General features: G+C 45.6%; 1 protein-coding gene across 1 annotated transcript in view; it reads right to left on the bottom strand.

Annotated features, from left to right (window-relative positions):
* Nucleotides 1-13082, bottom strand: part of SLC23A1 (solute carrier family 23 member 1) — a 29365-nt gene extending 16283 nt beyond the window's left edge. Inside the window, exons 1-6 of the mRNA XM_083435355.1 lie at nt 12857-13082; nt 8164-8283; nt 4008-4165; nt 3814-3902; nt 1752-1819; nt 567-748 (exon numbers count right to left, since the gene is read on the bottom strand). Coding sequence (XP_083291481.1) covers nt 567-748; nt 1752-1819; nt 3814-3902; nt 4008-4165; nt 8164-8283; nt 12857-12892 — 653 coding nt within the window. The 5' untranslated portion in view covers nt 12893-13082. The remainder of the gene's footprint in view (nt 1-566; nt 749-1751; nt 1820-3813; nt 3903-4007; nt 4166-8163; nt 8284-12856) is intronic.
* Nucleotides 13083-13321: the final 239 nt, after the last annotated feature.

Here is a 13321-nt window from a genome sequence, read left to right as displayed (position 1 = left end):
ATCCTATAGCATTCTGTGACCTTTTCCTTTCTCTCTCCCTTTCGAACGACATCATTGCAACTAACATATCAGTGAGCACTTTACACATTTCATCTAAAACTGAGGATCAATTAGGAAATGCTCCAAAATTAGACACATAATCACACACAAGGGAATTGGCCCGGCAGTCGAACAACTTGATGAGGAAGTCTTTCGGCAACTGGCTAGTTTGTGCATCTGCAGTTTGTTGCTTTTGAGATTATGCAGTACAGTGGTACCTTGGTTTAGGAACAGCTTAGTTTATGAACAACTTGGATTAAGAACGCTGCAAACCCGGAAGTAGGTGTTTTGGTTTGTGAACTTTGCCTTGGAAGCAGAACATGTTCTGCTTCCCGTTGAGTGTGTTCCATTTGTAAATTGAGTCCCCCGCTGCTATGGGAAAGGACGCCCCTTGTTTTAAGAACGCTTTGGTTTAAGAACGGACTTCGGGAATGGATTACGTTTGTAAACCAAGGTACCACTGTAGTTCTGCAACTCTACTTTTGCGTCAATTTGAAATTCTGCAGTACTGAAAAAGTGGTGCTTACAGTGCTGCAATGCCCCAGTGCGATCCTGCTCTGTCGCCGGCAGCTTGGAACACGGACAGCCCAATTAAGGAGACGGTGGGAGTGACGGTGAGGGGCCCAATGTAGTTTAGCATGGCCCCAGGGAGGCCCACCAGACCAATGACCACCTCAACCAGGCTGGAAACGATGATTGCTCCTTGGATCTGTGGGAGAAAAGAGACACAACGTGGATCAGGTCACACCACAGATACTAGTATTGGCGACAAGAAATGTGGGAATGCTGTGGATAGTAGGAGAGGATATATTGATTAAATATTATCCTTCCACACTCATGCTAGTGAGCTAATAAAAGTAAAGGGACCCTTGACAGTTAAGTCCAGTCACGGACGACTCTGGGGTTGCGGTGCTCATCTCGCTTTATTGGCCGAGGGAGCCGGCGTACAGCTTCCGGGTCATGTGGCCAGCATGACTAAGCCGCTTCTGGCGAACCAGAGCAGTGCACGGAAATGCCGTTTACCTTCCTGCCGGAGCGGTACCTATTTATTTACTTGCACTTTGTTGTGCTTTCAAACTGCTAGTGGCAGGAGCAGGGACCGAACAACAGGAACTCACCCCATCGCGGGGATTCGAACCGCCGACCTTCTGATCGGCAGAGTACATTTCCCTGTATGTTGGAGGAAGCTAGTTGATAGATTCGTTTGAATCGCTTGAGTTAAGCAATCCAGTCTGGCTTGTTCAGATTGGATTGTTCCTGGTAAATTCCCCTTTAATCCCTCTTCAAAGAATAAGGATACAACAGTCTTCTCTTAAAAGTAGTTAGACGTTTACTTGCATTCAATTCACAGTATGATCCTGAAAGCAGGCTTTAGCTTGTAGTTACAGAAGAGAGTGTGGGTTCATCCCATGTGGCAAATGAGCCCATGTAGACAGCAAAAGCATCAAGAGGGAACAAGGCGAAAAAGCAAAAGGAGGAGGGGAAGATGGCTGCGCAACCAGCCCTTTTGCAGGGTCTGCCAGGGTCACACCCATCTATCAGGTCACACACAGGGGCAAGATGCTCCAGACCAGGTATGACAGGAAGTCCTCCTGGCTGGAGTAACATTCCCCTGTGTGTCCACTCTGGCTGAACTCTGGGATGCAAATCCCAGGATCTGCATTACTTTAGAGATGAGGCCCATTACTGGAAAAGGCTGCTGTTCAACTTACCTCTCTCATCCTCGGCTGCCAAATGTGGGACGTGTTTAAAGGTAACGTCCAGTTGCCATAGATCTCCCCTGCATAATGAGGCAAGAAAGGTCAACAGATAAATATAAGCACAAGGCCAGTAGAACGAAGCAACCTGTTTAATAGAGACTGAGAGAGAATCAGTTAGCAAATGAAGCTTGTCAACCAGTTGCAGCAAAGCCTTAAGCTGTGTTACTCAACCCTTCTGAGGCAATTTCCACATGGTCAGCAATAAACACAATAGGTGCACAGTTGTCACACGTTTGTTGCACACGATCCAAGCACTTCCCCTTCCAAGTTTGCGCTTCTTGTTGTTTCCCGGCGCCAGTCACATAATATTTTTTTACACGGAGCACTAAAATTCTTACCCATCCTCTCACTCTATCCCTGTACATTCACTGCTATTATAATTGCCGCATGAGATATGGTTGCAAGGTCCTTTTGGCCCTAAACGGCCTCGGCCCAGAATACTGAAGGAGAGTCTCCACCTCCATCGTTCAACCCAGACACTGAGGTCCAGCACCGAGGACCTTCTGGTGGTTCCCTCACTGCGGGAAGCCAAGTTACAGGGAACCAAGCAGAGGGCCTTCTCAGTAGTGGCACCTGCCCTGTGGAACGCCCTCCCATCTGATGTCAAGGAAATAAACAACTATCCGACTTTTACAAGACATCTGAAGGCAGCCCTGTTTAGGGGAGTTTTTAATTACTAACGTTTTAATGTATTTTTAATCTTTTGTTGGAAGCTGGACCACAGAGTCTAGGGCTTGCCAATCAGAAGGTCGGCGGTTCGAATCCCCGTGACGGGGTGAGCTCCCATTGCTCGGTCACTGCTCCTACCAACCTAGCAGTTCAAAAGCACGTCAAAGTGCAAGTAGATAAATAGGTACCGCTCCAGCGGGAAGGTAAACGGCGTTTCCGTGCACTGCTCTAGTTCGCCAGAAGCGGCTTAGTCATGCTGGCCACATGACCCGGAAACTGTACGCCGACTCCCTCGGCCAATAAAGCGAGATGAGCGCCGCAACCCCAGAGTTGTCCGCGACTGGACCTAATGGTCAGGGGTCCCTTTACCTTTACCTAACGCGAGTCGTGACCCTCCTCAATTCCCATCCCCATGTCACGTGGCAAGCAATTCATACTTTAAACTTTTGTTTAATGCCCTCGGTGGCTGTCTGTGTGTTGTGTTCAAGCACAGGGAACTGAGAACTGTAAGAAACACACACACCCCTCTGTATTCTCCGCTTCTTCCCTTCACAACCACATCTAGCACAGTCCCCCACCCCCAGTCCCTAGCCAATTTCCATGAGAAATGCCACATGCAGAGAGGGGAGATTTAAGCCTTATCTTCCCAGCTGCAGTCTCAACAAAAATTGCATACCCACGCTCAAAATTGGGTAAGTTAGTTAAGTTAGAGAGCTAGCCACCAGTTATCATCTACTATTTATAAAACCTATATATATACAGTGGTACCTCGGGTTACAGATGCTTCAGGTTACATACACTTCAGGTTACAGACTCCACTAACCCAGAAATAGTACCTTGGGTTAAGAATTTTGCTTCAGGATGAGAACAGAAATCATGCAGCAGCAGCAGGAGGCCCCATTAGCTAAAGTGGTACTTCAGGTTAAGAACAGTTTCAGGATAAGAACGGACCTCCAGAAGGAATTAAGTACGTAACCAGAGGTACCACTGTGTGTGTGTGTGTGTGTGTGTGTGTGTGTGTGTGTGTGTATATATATATATATATATATATATATATCTGAAGACAGGCAAGGGGTAGTGAAAGGGGCACCTCTGAGAAAATCTCACCTGAGAAGCAGGTTCATATGCGAGAAAGTGATGTAGGTTTCAATTAAAGGTAAAAAGGTAAAGGACCCCTGGACGGTTAAGTCCAGTCAAAGGTGACTATGGGGTTGCAGCGCTCATCTTGCTTTCAGGCCGAGGGAGCCGGTGTTTGTCCACAGACGGTTTGCTATGCCTAATAAAGGATTGACTTTTATTATTCCTATCTCCTAACAACCTTCAGGATGAAACAAGTTTGAATTACCTTCTGGAGGACATTTCCATTTCTCCAGGGCCAGAATAGATTTGGCGGGAACCAGGAACGCTAAGGCGCTGGCTTGAAACAGAGGCAGCCTAGATTGCCAAAAAGAAAGAGAGAGTGGCTTGCCACCATCAGCCACCCACAACTTCCTTAAGTTCGCTGACGGGTAGGGAGGTGGGGAGCTGAGCAAAACATACCTAATTCCCACAGTGCTTTGGATAAGAGTCGTGATCCCCACGCAGCTGAAGATGGTACCAATGAGTTGGCTGATGGTGTACTGGTCCTTCCCTACGCACAGGGATTCTGCCAGTAGGAAGGGAACTGCGATGGTGCCACTGAAACATGTCAAGTAATGCTGGAGGGGGGAAATGGGAAGGAGGCTAGGTCAAAAGAGCACCTGATTAGACACATTCCCAAAATTTAAACCGCAGCTCAGGACCACAATACTTCCGTATAATCCTACTCCATATAAACCTACCCCTGAGATTTCATCCTCTGAGGTGTGGGATGTAAACACAGGAGCAGTCAATGACAACATTCCTAGAGTGTACATGTTAGAACATGGGGAGGGATGTCAGTCCAGCAAGCAGGTAAACTTCCTGGGGACGGACTTCCTCCGCATGTGACCAGAGGTGGGTGTGGCCTCACCTGTGCAGGTAAATGATAAAAGCACAGGGCAGCCAGCCATTCTCTCTCTCTGCCATCTTCCTTCGATGAGGAAACATCTAAGGATGCCCTCTTGGCTCTCAGCCAAGAGAGGAGATAAGGACTATCTTGCTACAAGATAGATTCTAAGTGTATGTAACCTTTTTTAAGCTGTCTGCCTTCTGGGATCATACTGTGAACAGAATGTGAGTAAACTCTTTTATACTTTTATAAAGACTGTGTCGTGTCTTGTATTTTAAGAGGGAACAAAGGGGTAATTACCAGAGTAATTATTATAGAGGTTCTAGCGAACCTGTGCAGACGTTACCGTTGCGAACTTAAAGGGGAACGTCATAAACTCTGCTGATATTTTGGGAACTTGTTAGCACAAGTTGGATTAGGATATAATCTCACAATATATCCTCTCCTTCACCCCAGAACATTCCCACATGAGGCCCTTCCTCCTCGAGAGGTCCAGAGGTTGGCAACACGAGAACAGGGCCTTTTCTGCAGTGGCTCCCCATTTGTGGAATGCCCCCCCCCCCCAGGGAGACTCGCCTGGTGCCCTCCCTTAGGCACCAGGAGAAAACGTTTTTCTTTAAGGCACCAGTCTGGAGGGACCATTATGTGACTGACTGACTGACTGATCAAATTTGTATACCGCCCTATACCCGTAGATCTGAGGGTGGTTTACAACATAAAACGACAGTATTAGAAAATGCAAAATGCACAATAAAAACAAGAACAGGCCTTTGGCTGATTAACATTCTATGTCCTTTTAAATGTGCTGTGGGATTGAGGTTATAGGGTTGTTCTTGTTTTTATTGTACATTTTGTGTTTTCTAATACAGTCATACCTCGGGTTGAATGTGCTTCAGGATGAGCGCGTTCGAGTTGTGCTCCGTGGCAACCCGGAAGTAATGGAGCGCGTTACTTCCGGGTTTCGCCGCTTGCGCATGCGCAGACGCTCAAAATGACGTCATGCGCAGAAGCGCTGAAACGTGACCTGCACCACACAGACGCGCGGACATGGGTTATGTTTGCTTCTAGATGCGAATGGGGCTCCGGAATGGATCCTGTTTGCATCTAGCGGTACCACTGTACTGTCATTTTATGTTGTAAACCACCCTGAGATCTACGGGTATAAGGCAGTATACAAATTTGATCAATCAATCAATCAATCACATAAGGGTCCCTCCAGACTGGTGTCTTAGTCCATGTGTATTCTGCCATGTGTGTTTTCTCTTTTGGGCTGTTGATTGAGAATAGCATTATTAGCAGATATAGGTCATGCATGCCTAAAAAATATCAATCGTCTTTTCCCAGGCTTTTTCCAATTCTTTATGTGTCTTTTCCCAGGCTTTTTTAATATTAAAAAAGCCTGGGGAAAGACATATAAAGATTTGGAGAGAATGTGGGAAATGATTGTTGTTAAAAAAATCCTGAAGTTATGGTACTGAGATTGTATAGGACCTGATGGACTTATAGAGCAAAAGACTTTGTCCCTGCAAGATCAGCCCATCCCTGTAGAAGGAAGAAGCCACCGCCAAAGAAGATAAGATTGGGGGAAATTAATTAATGAACTATGCAGGACATATTAGTTAATTTGAAACCCAAGAAAGAAGAGGGCATTGTCTTTTTTTTAAAAGGGGGGGGGGGAGATGTTTAAGGCATACTTTTTAAGGGTTGCGTACAGATTTTTACATTAGTAGAACTTTTAAAAGTCACTTGTATTAAGATGAATAAGGTTTTAAAATTGGATTGTTAAGAATATAAGGCTTTATGGACGTGCATGATTAAGCTAATATAACCATGAGGGGGAGCGGAGGGAAGGCAACTGAGTTAAGATTTAGGATTTGAATTTATATATTTGTTTTGTTTTGCTTTAAATTTGTATTGTTGTTGTTCCGATTTTTGAGGGTCTTTTGCTATTTTGGGGGAAATTAATAAAATGTTATTGTCAGGGGTTCAGGAGCAGAGTCACAGGAGAGGGAGGAAACGGAGAGCGAGGGGGAGGAGTCTGAAGGAAATGTCAGCGACGACAGTAGTCCGAGGTCTCTGAGTCTCTCCAGTGACTCGGAGGATTCACAGAAAGGGGCCCCCATGGTCAGGGCAAGGGGAGTGCCCAGGGGGACACCTCGGGAAGAAGGGGCCAGAGGGGACTCAGAGAGTAGCAGCTGGAAATCCGGACCAGCGTCCCCCCCAGAGTGCAGTAGGGGGGAGGAGTCCAAGGCATCGGGATCAGGGAGCGCGCAGGCAGAGGGAGAACGTGAGGCAGGAGTGACCACACCCTCGTCAGGGAGCGAGGAAACGGTCATCCGGAAAGTTAAACGCGCGCGCGCGCCAAGTTCAAATGTACAGGAGGGCGGCAAGGTGGGCAGCCCGGGTAGGGAGCCAGGTCCTAAAGCCCGCCGAAGAGAGGGGGAGGAGTCAGAGGGGTCAAGCTCTGCGTCAGAAGAGTCCAGGAGGAATGAGACCCCGGGGGGTAGTAAGACCCAGAGGAAGAGAGAGAGAAGGAAGAGGTGGAGTAAGATTAGAGTCTTAAACTGGTGCACAGGGGGCGGAGACCCAGACAGAGCTTCGCCGGTCTAAAGTCCAGACGTAGAGCTGGGACGCTGAGACTTGTAAATGGAGACTATTCTTCAATAAAGACTTTGATACTGTACTATCGGCTAGCATTGGTCCTTGGTGAGCTGGGACCCGGAGCCAGCTCTGACAGTTATCTAAAAAAAATTGTGAGATATCCAGATCACTCCTTTTAATAGCAAAAGGTGTCAAGCGATAGGACTGAAGCCAAAATGGAGCTACTGACAAATAATAGGGAGGTGTCCACACGTTCAAAGAAACCCCAAGGGTTTGCAAAAGTGGAAACATCTTTTTAAATACACCTGGAGGGACCCCAAACGTCCAAATACTTCCCCTACAGTCCGGTTCAGTTCCTGATATCATGAAAAACACACCTGCAATTCATAGAATCATAGATGCATAGAATTGGAGAGTTGGAAGGAACCCCGATGACATAGCTGTCAACTTTTCCCTTTCCTTGCGAGGAATCCTATTTGGAATAAGGAAATTTCCCTTAAGAAAAGGTAAACGTTGACAGCTATGCGATGATTATCTAGTCCAAGTTGTAGGAATATTCAACTGTCCCGTATGGGGATCCAACTTGGCACCTTGTTTGTGTATATAGCTGAAGTGTAAGTATGCACCCAATTTATCACTAAACCAGCAGCTAGGATTATAGGACACTATTTAGAATTTAACTGGGTGGGGGGTGGCACAGCGTCTTAGTTAACTCTGCACAGAATTTAAGTGATTAAAATGCATTTTATATAAAGTACGGGGAGGGGGAGTCAAAAGGGAAGATCGAGGCAAACAATTCCATAGAAATCAACACTGTAAATCAACAAGGCCAATTATTTAATCAACGTAAACAATGAATGGAAAGTTATAGGCACCTTATGTGTGCCCCTAGTAACTTTTACTCCCTGTACTTTTACAACAATAGTATTGCTAATGAGGCTACTATATCATATAACAAAATCTGAATACTTAACAGCTAGAGACCTTGATAAAGTGGTTTCAGAAAAAAAGCAGCGTGAGACTCATTTGGAATGGGGGAATAAACAAAAGTCATGAGGAACAGTTGAGTTTCTTTGGCTCCACACCTCAAAGCATGTCACAGGTGGAGCTTGATTACACCTTTACCTGAAATCCCAGCAGGATGCAGAGATACCAAGGTGGCGCATCTTCAATTCTATAGATCATATCAAAATCCTTCTGCTCAGGATATATCGGTGGTCCGGCATGGTTCCCATCTGCCTTTTGCTGGAAATAAAAGAAGAGGACCGTTAAGAGACTGAACCAGGGATAGCTAACCAGGGATATGTCCTGCAGCTGTGGACTACAACTCCCATCATACCTTAGTACCGACCATGGTGAGGGAAGTTGTAGACCATCACATCTGGAGGGAATCAGAGAGTGGAATGCAGGAAGAGTTTGTGTTCTGGCTTGAACCTGGTGCTGCTATGCTAATGCGCTGGGTGTCATCAAGGCAGGTGGGCACATTATAGCCACATTCCAAGCCACATTCCAGATGTACCTGTGGGAGGGGGAACAGGACTTTGCAGTAGGAGGGGAACGGGGTGTCTGTGTTGGTTTGCCATTTCGTTGCTCTTCCAAGAAATCTCCCGCCTGGCAGAAATTGAAGCCGGATGAGGGGAAACAGGCATTCACCTCCAGGTGAGGAGAGGCTGCCAGAAAGATCTTGCAAACAGGTATAGGCTTTGCTGATCAGACGATACTAGCTGTAACATTCCTAAAGGAATTCATAGTTCTGTTGAGAATCCCCAAATAGTGGAGAGCCATAGAATGACAGCCACATCAACCCAGCTTTGGATGAACTGTTGGAATCCATTATGAAATATACTCGGAGTCGAGAGTGGATTTCATGCTCTTTATTCCGCTCATAGTGGTGGTGAGGAATGGAAGTTCCCCCAGAATGTCTGCTTTATATACATTATTTACACAATGGGCCCCACGTGATTGGCTATTTCCGGGATTCTCCTGTAGGCCAATCAGGTTGCGGATTCATTTCCACCTGGAGCTGGATTGGGTGGCTCCTGTGGACCAATCAGACTGCTGCATTTTGGATCCTATTGTTCTAGGACCAGTCAGACTGCTGCATTCTGAATCCTATTGTTCTAGGACCAATCAGACTGCTGCATTTTGGATCCTATTCAACTCAGTACATAACACATTATATAAGCAATATTGCAGGTATGTGGTTATTGGAGGATGTGGATAGTGATGGGGGGAGCACTTTTTGCAATATTTTGGGGGCAAACCCATACAGGTACCTACCTATACATAAAGATTGTCAAGGGGGTGCCTCCTATGGGTGCCCTCAACTTCTGAAGTGAGGATGGTAGCTATCGGAGAGGGGGTGCCTTTTCAGTGGTGGCACCCCAGTTGTGGATTGCTTTGCCCAAAGAAGTTTGCCTGGCACTTTCTTTACTGTCCTTTCTACATCTACTTCTTTTTAGATGCAGTTTCAACTCTGCTGACCTGACTGTTTTATGCTGCTTTTTTTCTTTTTCCTTTTTGCTGCTGTGAGCAGCACCAGATGAACTACTTAAAGAGCTAGGAGCTTGACTTGAGACAAACAAAATGGAGCAGTACACAAGTAGCACATGTTGTTCCACAGGGCTACAGCCCAGTACTTCTTTCAGTTCTGGGCAGTGTGCCCAGGAGTCCTGGGTTCAGTGTAAGAAGGTGGAGGCCAGAAAACGGTATGTGTGGCAAGCCAGACCTCAGCGGAGACTACAAGAGTTCAGCAATGAATGCTTTCTTTACCTGCCATCACTAGGGGTGTTTTGAGATGTGCACAGTTTAGCAGATCCAAATCATAGAATCATAGAATCATAGAGTTGGAAGATCACTGCTGTACTTTTTTTAAAGCTGAGAGTGGAATAACAACACTGAGAATCCAAATCACATCCTGTTGTTAATTGGGCTCTCTCATAATAATAATAATAATAATAATAATAATAATAATAATAATAATTTATTGTTTATACCCTGCCCATCTGGCTGGGTTTCCCCAGCCACTCTGGGTGGCTCCCAACAGAATATTAAAAACATGATAAAACATCAAACATTAAAAACTTCCCTAAACAGGGTTGCCTTCAGATGTCTTCTAAAAGTCAGATAGTTGATTATTTCCTTGACATCTGATGGGAGGGTATTCCACTGGGCGGGTGCCACTACCAAGAAGGCCCTCTGCCGGGTCCCTGTAACCTCACTTCTCGCAAGGAGGGAACTGCCAAAAGGCCCTCAGAGCTGGACCTCAGTGTCCGAGCTGAATGATGGAGATGCTCCTTCAGGTATACTGGACCGAGGCTGTTTAGGGCTTTAAAGGTAACCCCCACACTTTGAATTGTGCTCGGAAACGTACTGGGAGCCAATGTAGGTCTTTCAGGACTGGTCTTACGTGGCCTCGGCAGCCACTCCCAGTCACCAGTCTAGCTGCCGCATTCTGGATTAATTTTAGTTTCCAGGTCACCTTCAAAGGTAGCCCCATGCAGAGCACGTTGCAGTAGTCCAAGCGGGAGATAACCAGAGCATGCACCACTCTGGCGAGAAAGTCCGTGGGCAGGTAGGGTGTCAGCCTGCGTACCAGGTGGAGTTAGTAGACAGCTGCCCTGGATACAGAATTGACCTGCGCTTCCATGGACAGCTGTGAGTCCAAAATGACTCCCAGGCTGTGCACCTGGTCCTTCAGGGGCACAGTTACCCCATTCAGGACCAGGGAATCCTCCACACCTGCCTGCCTCCTGTCCCCCCAAAACAGTACTTCTGTCTTGTCAGGATTCAACCTCAACCTGTTAGCCGCCATCCATCCTCTCTTTTCCCAATCCCTGCTTTGAGGTGGTTGTGGGTAGATTTTTATTGGGACCATTGTATGTGGGGAAAGGGGTAAACGCTCCCTTCCTCCAGTCTCCCCCTTTGCATGAATCCCTGCCCCATCTGCCCCAGAGGAGGTTAAGGGGTGATATGATAGCCAGGTTCAAATATATAAAAGGATGTCACATAGAGGAGGGAGAAAGGTTGTTTTCTGCTGCTCCAGAGAAGCGGACACGGAGCAATGGATCCAAACTACAAGAAAGAAGATTCCACCTAAACATTAGGAAGAACTTCCTGACAGTAAGAGCTGTTTGACAGTGGAGTTTGCTGCCAAGGAGTGTGGTGGAGTCTCCTTCGTTGGAGGTCTTTAAGCAGAGGCTTGACAACCATATGTCAGGAGTGCTCTGATGGTGTTTCCTGCTTGGCAGGGGGTTGGACTCAATGGCCCTCATAGAACTCTATGATTCTATGATTCTAGGTGCAATTGAGAGGCTATAGAGTAAAGAAAATAAATAGAAGGCAATACTATTTGGAAAGAGAACTGTTATGGTGATAACAGTTGGTCTCTAGAGGGGAGAGATGGTCTATAGAGAAAGAAATGTCTAGAACACAATCTGTTCAGGTCACTACCATCCTGTATAGGGAGAGCTGGAACAGCAACACATTCACAGCTTATCTACACATGAGGAAATATTGCAATTATTCTGTTATTACGAGCTCTGGGAGGAACAGTTGCTGAACTGGAGAAGCACGAGAGGCGGTGCTTTGTTCAGGTGCCCCATGGCTTGTTTCACAGTAAATGAACACTGTGGAAGCCGCTTTTATCAACCTGGGAATAATCCATACATTTCGAATGGCACAAAGCAGCAAGTCGGGTCATGTAGGGACTGGCACCTAACTAAGTTTGGCAAAAGGTTGCGTTAGAAATTGCTTGAATGTCAAATTGGGCATCTGTCACCATATGCAGAATGATAGTCACTGAAAACTTCTGAGATAGGGATATGTACAGTGGTACCTCGGGTTAAGTACTTAATTCGTTCCGGAGGTCCGTACTTAACCTGAAACTGTTCTTAACCTGAAGCACCACTTTAGCTAATGGGGCTTCCTGCTGCCGCCACGCCGCCAGAACACTATTTCTGTTCTCATCCTAAAGCAAAGTTCTTAACCTGAAGCACTATTTCTGGGTTAGCGGAGTCTGTAACCTGAAGCATATGTAACCTGAAGCGTATGTAACCCGAGGTACCACTGTATTAGAATCAATGTGAAGCAGGGTTGATTTGTATTCTTGTTTGAAGAGATTTACTTTATTTTAAGCGAATGTCCCATGTTCCGTGAACTCCATGCAAACATCTGTGGTCTGTTTTGATTCCCTATTTACCTTCCACAGTGCTAAAAAGAGTTTTCAATGTTTGTTCTCTGGTCTCGTGGTTTCCTTATCCTCTTATAATAGCTACAAAATACACTTCCATCACCTCTGCCTCATGTAGAGATGGGGGAGAAAGTTGATTCAGTTTGGGTTGAAAGGAAAATCTACCTAATTCACGCTTTAAAAAGAGTGCGCAAACCTAAACCATCAATTGGAATTTGCATTTCTCTGAATTTTGCTGCGCAGCTCTCCAACTGAGTAATGTGCACAAAATCGTATGTACTACGGTAAAGTGTGCATATAAATGCACATTGGTGAAAAAAAACATTCAAAACCACATTGTGGCAAAACTGTTGCTGCTGCAAAAAAGTGTGTACTAGGCAGAATTGTGTACAAACGTGTATTTGAAAGAAAATTGCAATAAAATGGTGAACTTGCATGAGGATTTTTTTAAAAAATACAAACCAATGTAGAAATGCAAAGAATCAAACCTAAGCCTAGAAAAAAAATGATAAAGAGAGAAACAAAAACTGACAGATTTCCTTATCCCTGGCCTTAAGCCATACTTAAACATTTCCAAGCCATAAATTTCATGCAGGTCTATATGTTAATTTGAAGCCGTCGATTTACCTTGAAGTGAGCCGGGCCTTCGGAGCTGCTTCCCATTCCTAGGCAGAACCAAAGAAAGAGGAAGTCTGACTCCAGGCATATTTATAATCTCTGTGAGGACTTTAGCCAACATACCAAAGATTGCCTGTCAATCTGTAACCGCAGCGATTGGCTGCTGATTGTGAAATAAATTTATGGTATTGAAAGTTCACACATCAGTCTCTATTGAGTAGGACATTACACGGATAAAACTCATCCCTACCCAAATTTCTAGAATGTCAGTTTTCACAGCTTCGTTGGATAAACATTAATAGAATGGAGTTATTGCACAACCGACTGGCTAGATGATAGTTTGCACAAAAATTCAACTCAGGCAGCTAGGATCCAAACGTGACATTTTGTTGGAAACCACAGAAACGAAAACATCTCAGTTAACATTGTTTTAATAGGTGGGTTAACAGCAAGAAAACAAGCCAGCCCCCACAC

Source organism: Podarcis tiliguerta (assembly GCF_965153285.1).
Source record: "Podarcis tiliguerta genome assembly, chromosome: 3".
In the NCBI taxonomy this organism is placed as follows: domain Eukaryota; kingdom Metazoa; phylum Chordata; class Lepidosauria; order Squamata; family Lacertidae; genus Podarcis; species Podarcis tiliguerta.
Note: the sequence above shows the minus strand (reverse complement) of the source record. Positions and strands in the feature narration are given on the sequence as shown.